At 40.4% G+C, this 9,207-nt stretch overlaps 1 protein-coding gene across 2 annotated transcripts in view; it reads left to right on the top strand.

The window, feature by feature from the left end:
• Positions 1-1,148: 1,148 nt before the first annotated feature.
• LOC138044412 (uncharacterized) overlaps positions 1,149-9,207 on the top strand; it is a 14,225-nt gene continuing 6,166 nt past the window's right edge. For both annotated transcript variants that reach the window (XM_068890928.1, XM_068890929.1), the window contains exons 1-7: positions 1,149-1,274; positions 4,909-5,250; positions 6,946-7,035; positions 7,263-7,322; positions 7,404-7,448; positions 7,968-8,006; positions 8,963-9,031. In XM_068890928.1, the coding sequence (XP_068747029.1) occupies positions 4,972-5,250; positions 6,946-7,035; positions 7,263-7,322; positions 7,404-7,448; positions 7,968-8,006; positions 8,963-9,031 (582 nt within the window). In that variant the 5' untranslated portion in view covers positions 1,149-1,274; positions 4,909-4,971. The remainder of the gene's footprint in view (positions 1,275-4,908; positions 5,251-6,945; positions 7,036-7,262; positions 7,323-7,403; positions 7,449-7,967; positions 8,007-8,962; positions 9,032-9,207) is intronic.

Below are 9,207 nucleotides of genomic sequence, written 5' to 3'. Positions count from 1 at the left end.
AGATAATACTGATATTTATGTTTGCAAATTACCTTGTTTTTACCATTTAAGTCATCTTTCTTTTTTTAAGGCTTCAACCACGCTCTAACGAACTGAGCTTTGAAGCCACTTATGTTGGGAGCTGGTAATTTGAAATGAATGAAATCAATCAGAACGAAATGATATATGAAGTGAATTTTATATTGAACTGCGGATATGAAATCAAGTGAAGCTATAATCATTCAACATGGGAACTATTATGCAAATACATCAATATGAAATTGACTAAGCAAACAACATTCAAAGATTCATAAAGTCGTTTGTGCAAGGGAGTAGAAAAAATTGTCGAAGAACTTCACCATTCATCAAACCCACAATCATGGCGCGTTTTTCGTCTGCATAAATTGTTTCTCGCTGGCCAATCATAGAACCCGTGTCTGTCTCAGCGAAACACCCGACACTTTCCCGGCTTATTTCGAAAGTAATTGTCGTGGGAGACAGTGCGACCTTGTGGTTAGGACACTTGCTTTGAGATCCGGAATTCCCGGGTTCAAGACCCGTTTTAACCACTCGTTGAATTTGTTCCGGATAGTCCCTGGTTCAATTTCTCGGACGCATTCGTAAATAGCCAACTGGTTTGCCTCCGGCCAGTTGGGATTCTTAACAGTTGTTGTTGTTGTTGTGTTCTGTCGTTTCGTTGATTGAGTTTCATCGGCCCTGAAATTGAAAAGCCCCTGAGGGAGTGGTTAATTAATATGTATTGCGTTTCGGGTAAGAAATCAAACGTTGCAATTATTTTGCTTTTCAATTTTTACCCTCGAGCTCAAAAGCATGAATAGCTTTTTGGAGACAGACAGATGATAGTCTGTTAAATCGTAAAAACGGGACCGATTTTTAGAATCGAACGGGCACACAACCTCGTTGCTAGGGCCTCTTTGTCGAACGACAACGGAGACCTCGTACCCAGAGTCCTCGGGCTTTTTGGTCAGCGGGCGCTCACCCGCTGACCAAAAATCCCGACGACTCTGGGTACGAGATTGCTGAGAACGAGGATGACAGGCACGTCGAACACCTGTTACCACCTGCCAACGATGACTCCGCTGACTATATTTTATTTGATTCGCGGTCGATTTTGAAGTAAATTACCTCATTCTCTATACTGCAGAACTGTTTGAGCCCTGAAACTGAATCGACCGATCACTATTTGGTTTTTGCTCTTACGTGACAAAACTTTTACACCTCAGTGGAAAATTCAAGTGACTTCGTGAACTGGTGGTGATATCTTCAGATCAAAGGTAACTGGTTGTATTGTGTCGTACCAAGATCCCCTCAAATTAACTCTAAATTTTGTCGTCTGATAACCCTTGTCAGTAGAAGAATAATTGTAATAATGTATTCCAGGTGACAATATTTTACATTTTGTTTTTGGAACCAAATGATGTTAGAGTTCCTTATCAATCCCATCCCTTGAATTAATAGAGACTTCTCTTTTCGTTGCATTACTATATGGTCCCATCAACTGCTTATCATTGGGAAAGAATCTATCATATTGATCGTCTGTTATGTTGATCTAACTTGTTTGTATTGAAACAATTTTGTCCTAATAAGTTTATTTTCCGCGATATTTTTTGTCGTCTGATGATAATCTCTAATAGAGGACATTCCCGCACATGAAATCATTTTAACTGGGTCTATCTGCACGCCTCCTTTAATTTCGAAAAAAGAAAGCCAACGTTTTCTATGATGGAGCCATTTACTTTAATATAGCTTTTTATTTTTATGTAACAAACTGTGAAACAAAACAAATTACAAAAAATCAGTCACTTGTAAATTTTCTAAGCCAATCTTTTTATAAAATTTATGGCTATGTATCATTTTCGAAAAACTTATCTGTAATCACCTCTTAAAAATGATATGTTAGCTTCCGTTTTCATCTCAAGAGCGTACCTGTTAGAATTTTGATTTCATGTGACATCCAGCGTGGAACGCAAGCTGTTCTGTTTACGGTCAGTTTTAAGATGAGCCAATTAGTTTTCCTCTCCCGGGGACAAATCATGGTAATTGAGTCTGGTTTCTTATGTCATAGCCCGCAGTCCCATTTTACCATTTTTTAGTCTTAGTATTATATTTCAAATTTAAACTTTTCCTATGGTTAATTAAGAATCGACTTTGAACTTGATTCGATTTTTCGGCCACCCTAGAACTTTGCACGACATCAAGACCTTCACTTTTCATGTCGATATATAATTTTAGGTAAGTTTTCCGGTGCTTCTTCTTATTAAACAAAGACACTCTGACTCTTTCTTTTAACCAAAATCAACATTGTAAGCAGTTTCTCAACTATTCCTCGCTCGAATTTCCCGCGCCGGGAACTGGCTACTTTTGCACTTCGAAATCTGATCGGTTCACTTTGGATGTGTTCGCTATACGTGATTGGTTAGTATAAAGGGAAGATATGAAGCCACGTTTAATACAAACACGAAACATCAGAGTAAAATTAGCTGTTCTAAGAGAAATTAATTTTCTTTTGTGATGACCACAAATGTTGAAACGCAGTAGTATTTTATAGAAAGCCGAATTTTTAATACCAAACGCCAAACATTGTAAAATCGGTGTTTGTAGATAAAACGGAGCATAACCCCTTGACTCTCAGAGTGATCGGTATGTAAATTCTCTTCACAATTTCAGTGAAATGTCAGTCAAACAGGTATTGAGAATGAAGAATCTTATCAGCTTAAGAGGTGTTATCTTGATATAACACCAAATTCTCATGACTATCCAACAAAGAACTCCATGGCTCTAGTTGGGAGAATAAACATTTCGATCGAAGGAATGAAAGGATTAAGCAAGGATGACGACTGCTGGGAGAACGTTTTTTAAAAATATTATTTCCCGTTAGATCGGTTTTCAATAGCCCTTTTCACGGTTCGTTTTCCTCATTTGCATTACAATGTAATCTAGCATGTATGGGTTTTAACCCGAAATTGCCTCGCACACACGTAAGATTACATTGTAATGCAAATAAGAAAAACTAACCGTGAAAAGGGCTATTGAGTGTCGAAAGTAATTAGCGAATTGCTTTGGTTTTGCATTACTTTACTCAGTAATTGGTTCACAGTTCTTGCGCTACTTTTTCAACCAATCAAAGTAAAACCAAAACCAATCGTGGCTCGCGCGTGCACACTTTCCCGCGCTTTGTGTCATCTTCTTGTAATTACTTCGAGTTTTGATTGGTTTACTGGATTGTCTTCGTCCTTTTTGATTGGCCAAAGTAATTACCTTGGTTTTGGTTCTACGACTCTCGATTGGAACTCGCTCTAAAGTCAAAACAGGTAAAGTCAGCTTACAGGCCTATTGGCCCATCAGGCCGGAGCTTATCCCAGGTTTCTGTAGCATGAAGCAACAAGGAGTATTTTCTCCCTTCCCTGGATGGGATGCTAGTCCATCGCAGGGTTACCCCCAGCATTTCGCTGGTACCCATTTATACACCTGGGTGGAGAGAGGCACCGTGAGAGTAAAGTGTCTTGCCCAAGAACACAACACAATGTCCCCGGCCAGGCCCCGAACCCGTACCATTCGCTCCGAATTCGAGCACACTAACCATGAGGCTAACCTTCCGATTTTGAAAGCGTGTTTGCTTAACACCTAACTGTCAAAATTTTGAGCTTTGAATTTTACCCAAAGGCTGTTTTCTTTGAGTGCAAGTTTTGGATTTCACGATCCGCCGTTACTTATGTTCAAGACTGACCGATTTGATCTCAGAGGGTTGGATAGAGGATAAGATGAAGTCAAACTCACTAGCTTACGATTGCAGCGTCTAAACGCAGCTTACTATACATGCAAAACACCAGTTTAAAAGTCTGAAAGCTCGAAACTCCCGTGCTGCATAGTCAGCAATGGCGGCACATTAATTAGGAAATTTTCAGTCAAAATAAACAGGTATCTTTTTGAAATGGAGGCTTAAAACCTCGGTCATTTAGTGTTCGGTTAACATAGTTTTGAAATACAAAGAAAAAGTATAGAAATAATTTTTGATCATAGTAGCACTTCAAAAATTCGGGGCTCCTCTGTTTCTTCAAAAACCCTTCCCTTCCCCTCAAGAGATGGGTGAACTAGAATAAGGAAACTACCATACTGTTACAACAATTTCAAATAGGATAATCACAAAATTCTTGAGATCACGCAAGTGTTCATCTTCGAGTGACGTTTTCATTTGCGTTGTCCTCGTCCTTGGAAAAAGCTCCGCAGTTTAGGGAACAGCGTCCGCAACGAAAACGCCTCTGTCCCCTCTCCCCCTTAAAAAAATGCTAAAATTCCAGTCTAGAAGCCAAGACCACTCGTTTAAGAAGTAACAAATTGAGATATTGATACATTCTGGATGCGAACAGCTCGCAGAAATATTCGATTGTTCTCCTAACACGAAGTAGTGGATCAGTAGGGGCAATGATTATTTGCGGAAAATAGCTAAGAGTTTTTCAAGCAAGAGTGCATTAGATAAGATTGTTGTTACGACATGGGTGGGCTGCCCAGTACAGTCACAAATGAGTCTATTTTTAGAATGCCCGTTCCCGCGAAAATCAGTTGTCATGGCCCTGAAAAAAACATGGCAGAAGCAGTCACGCGTGACGTGGCTTCTTCTGATTGGTTAAAATTGGCGGTCCTTTGTTTGTTTCGAGCGCAAAGTGTATCTAAAATTAAATCCATTTGTGACTGTGCTGGGTCAAGACCGCAAAGTGATAGATCAACACTCTTATCTAATTCACTCTTGTTTCAAGCCAATTTAAACTGATAACTGCAATTCCAAAAACAATTAATGTGGACCATGTCAACTTCTTCCGTCTCAGAAGTTTGATTGATTTCTTCATTAGGTACCTCGCTAATTAAAAGTCCGAAGCACTGATTCAAGTTGTCTTTTGTTTTTCATTCTAGATCAGTATGCATCTATAACTTGAATGAACACCTGATGAAGTCACGTGACCAATCCTTCCCGCGATGAACTCCACATTCGCCTGCCTTATTTCTCTTGTACAAGTCGCGCTCCTTCTTGAAACTACCAGAGCAAGAGAAAAGTTTTTATTAAAGAAAAACCTTGATGGTACATATCTCCTGGTTCCTGCACCTCCCAATGCAAGCAAAGAGTCAACAGTAGATATAAACAGTTTGCCCCCTATAGCGGTCACAGACAACACGTCTAAAGATGCCCCTGGGGTGAACTCGCAATCTCCCCCTGTTCCGAGCAGCTCGGTAACTCTTACCGGCTCTAGCGTTAAGGTGAGTTAAGAGTCTTGGACTGGGATACTTTTCCTCACAGCGTTTGATGCGCTTTAGGAAAAAGTACTCAAGTCAAGCCAATTTGTACTTAAACTCACACAAATATTATTCACAGAAAATTAATATTAAGATAATCACAAGATCTGAAAACAAGGCAATCACAGATAACTAAAATACAACAATTGTGCGAAAGTTTGAAACACCTAAGTAGTTCAGAGAACTAATCGAGTAGGTGACGCAAAAGGAAATAAAATTTACATAGGGAATGCAGCGGTGAAATAAAAAATTGGTATAAGTAGACTAACTACTACTAACTACCTACTCACTAACTTCTAAACAAATAATGATATACAGTATAGAGTGTCTAATCGGCATGGGTGGGTCGTGAGTCGTGGGTCGTGTGTCGTTGGTCGGGTCATGGATCCCTAACACTAACCCTAACCCTAATTCCTAACCCTAACCCTAACCCTTTTTTAATGAACGACTGGAAATTCTCGAAACAGACAAGACCTGATACCTAAGACAAATTTGGACCGAGCACTGAGGGAGCTCATATGTATCTTTTTTTTATCTTCAAATAAACACGACCCACGACCCACGACCCACGCGACCCACGACCCAACACCCACCACCCACCCTCTCGATTTAGCCTCACCCGTGTATGCAACTTAATGATCAATAACACTGTTATATCCAGCGATCATCGAACGCTTTATATTGAAATTAAAAATATTTTTTCTTGTGGAAACGGGGACGTTTTTCGAGTGGACTTGTGTCACTTAATAAGGTAACATTTCAGAACCGTTATCTGGGCTCGATTCTAAGTGGTCGCAACTGGAGCCCACGATTAGGAGGGAACAACAGACCATGATTCCGGTAACGGCGTTTTCACAGACCGATATATTTTTAGACTGAATTTCCCGCCGATGAGACTCCCATAGGCGCCCGATGACCAATCACAAGAAACTAACCTGACGTCATAGTGTCACCGATCCGAAACTGCCTTTGCTTTTTTTGCGCAAAAGGTTGTCTCAGGCTGCGTTTACGAATGCGGTTTCATTTGTAGCTGCATTGTTTTCGATGTGGTTACACCTTCTGTTTACACCACACGGATCGAAACTGTTGCCGAAATCGTGTCGATTTGAAACCGCTGCCAAAGTGGAGCGTTTTCAAAACGATGCCGTTTCATCTGTCGTGTAAACAGTGAAGCCGCATCGATTTGAATATGGTTACTATTTTGGTGCGAAAATTTTCATTGTTCAATTCAAAATAGTGAATTTAGCACATAGTGCAGCACTCGCTTATAACATCACGACTTTGATTTTCAGGCGAAAACGGTTTCGTGTGAAAACTTCCAAACCGCATCGATTTTGAGGCGGTTTCGAAGTCATGGAAACGTGTCGATGTGAAACCGCTTTCTTGTAAACGCTGCCTCAAAATAGATCGGTCTGTAAAAATGCCGTGACATAGGCTTAGCATGGGAGTTGTTCGCTCCTAGTATCGATAACCCTGGTCATTGTACTTATTTAGCGCCACTCCATCTGGCTGAAAATTGCATATTTTTCGTTTTATGCATCTTTCTCTTTCATGCAGTTACTTGCGTTTCTCTTGAAAAGAACGTCTGAAATTATTCTAATACTGCACAATATTCGACTTCAAATTACATCCTGTGACAAATTTCCTCATATTTTTAAGCCAATAGCAGCAGCTTCGGGAACAGCAGGCTCTTCTCCAGCGTCACCGACTTGTCCTGGCTCCCCACAATGCAACGTGAAAGTATCCCAGGTTAGCAGAAAAAGGTGGTTTGTAATCATTTGTCTTTCGAAAAACAATTTTGAGATTGTTTACATCGCTGCAGTTATTGATTGGATTTTGAATTCTTTACCTTACTTGCATTCTGATCCAAAAGAACCAAGAAAAGGAATTGTGTCTTAATTAATCGCAGCGTTTCACGCGCCGTCACGAAATTTCTCGTGTTTCTTCATTGGTTTTATCATAATTATCTCTTTTAGAACATGATGACCCTTGCCCTGAAAGGGAAAGATGGTGCGAGTGGAATCCCTGGCGCAAAGGCGAGAATAAATCAAATCTTCATGTTTTTGCAGTTGATTTTTCCAGTTCTTTTTGGCTACTAACTTGCTCTTTAATTTTAGGGTCCTCCAGGCCCTCCCGGAATCACAGGAGCGGCGGGGCCTAAGGTGAGTCGCGCCTGCAAGCAAACGTTGCTGAACGTTGCTGTTAGTCGTTAATGTACCTCTAAAAATCTCAAACAAGCTATGATGATGATTATTATTATTATCATATATTTTTTCTTAGCTTTTTATTTTTACAATCACCCAAACACACCTTACATATTTACAGATCAAAACACTTGACTTAACTGACAGTTAGTTAACAACACCAAATGTCACTCGAGAAACCCATGCCATTTTTCCACTCTAAATATTTCATAAACAGAATTAATTCATTCTGCAAATTAAAACTTCACATTTTCCTCGAGCGCATTACTATATAAAAAGTACTTCCCGATAAGGATTAAGTGGTAGAGGATTAAAGATGACGACCAATCGTTCATCAAACCATATACAACTTCTTTTTCGGAAAGTGCGGGTATTTTTTCCGAATGGAGCGAGTTATACCAGTTGATAAATTCGCGCCAAAACCATCTTGCGATCACACAACTTGTGATTATGTGCAAATGTGTTTTATTTTATTAGGGTCCAAACGGTGATCCAGGACAATGCCCTCCATCTGCGGTAATAAATGGGACCTTTGAATGTATATTAATTGTTAAGATTGCTAGTAGCCGTGTTTTTCCCTCAGTTACCTTAAGTGCGATGCAAATGTGTCCCTCAAGGCCTGGCCCAACGCTCGCAACATTTCAACGCAATATCTCGCAATATTGTTGGGCACAACATATTGCGAACGTTTTGGCCACCCTGTTGCGATATGTATGGGATATTTGAAAACGGTCCAATTTTTGGTGCAACATTTTGGATGTTGCATGATGTTGTACTCGTTTGGCCACGTTCACGCAACGTTGTTGCACCAGTGCATGCGCGCTAGGTCCACTTGTTGCGGGCCAGGAACCTGGGACGCATAAACATTGACATGTTGCGTTGAAAAAGTTGAAAATGTTGCGTGCGTTTGGCCAGCCCGTTCAACGCATATCGCAACATCATGCAACAATGTTGCAAGATGTTGCGTTGAAATGTTGCCAGCGTTTGGCCAGGCCTTAGGTATCCGAAGTGAAAACCTGGAGACGTTACACCCACACCCACGCGCTCGCGTTCGCGGCTCTCCGGCACACCTCGTTAGTTACGATTTGGAGTCTCACACTTTGGTTGTTTATCATAGCATATCGACATTGACACCTGTTTTTTTCAAAAGCTACTTCAGTCAAAGACAATTGATTTGATAACGCAAAAAGAAATCGCGCTTGACCTCGTTTTCAAAAAGAGGCTTATGTGATGATTTGTTTATTTGGCTTCCGGTAGCTTCGCAACATATGTTTACCGTAAGTACCATACCTGTGTACCATATCTGTGTGCTGATTTTCGTTACTGTTATGGAAACGATTTTCTCCAACACTTTGGCAAAACCACTGCTTAACGATAGAAAACAACCCCATCCGGTTCTTCTATGTTTCGTTTCTTTATAAATTCCTATACCCTATGGTTTGAATGGCGATTTTATTTTCTCTGTCTTTTAGTTCCAGTGTTCTCCAGGAGTAATAACAACACTTGAAGCCAAAATAATTGAACTGGAGAAAATGTGCAAGGTAATAGCAACATTTGCTTCGACATCCGTTCAATTTTTGAAACTGTTTGCTCCCCCCTCCTCTTTCAACATTAGAGTGATTTAGAAAAGACAACGCGACGGCAAAGACGACGGCGCGCTCACATTGAAATAGCCGATTAGGACTGGGTCGAGGACGCCGTCGCTTCGCGAGTTACA

This window comes from Montipora capricornis, chromosome 4 (genome assembly GCF_036669925.1).
Source record: "Montipora capricornis isolate CH-2021 chromosome 4, ASM3666992v2, whole genome shotgun sequence".
Lineage (NCBI taxonomy): Eukaryota > Metazoa > Cnidaria > Anthozoa > Scleractinia > Acroporidae > Montipora > Montipora capricornis.
Note: the sequence above shows the minus strand (reverse complement) of the source record. Positions and strands in the feature narration are given on the sequence as shown.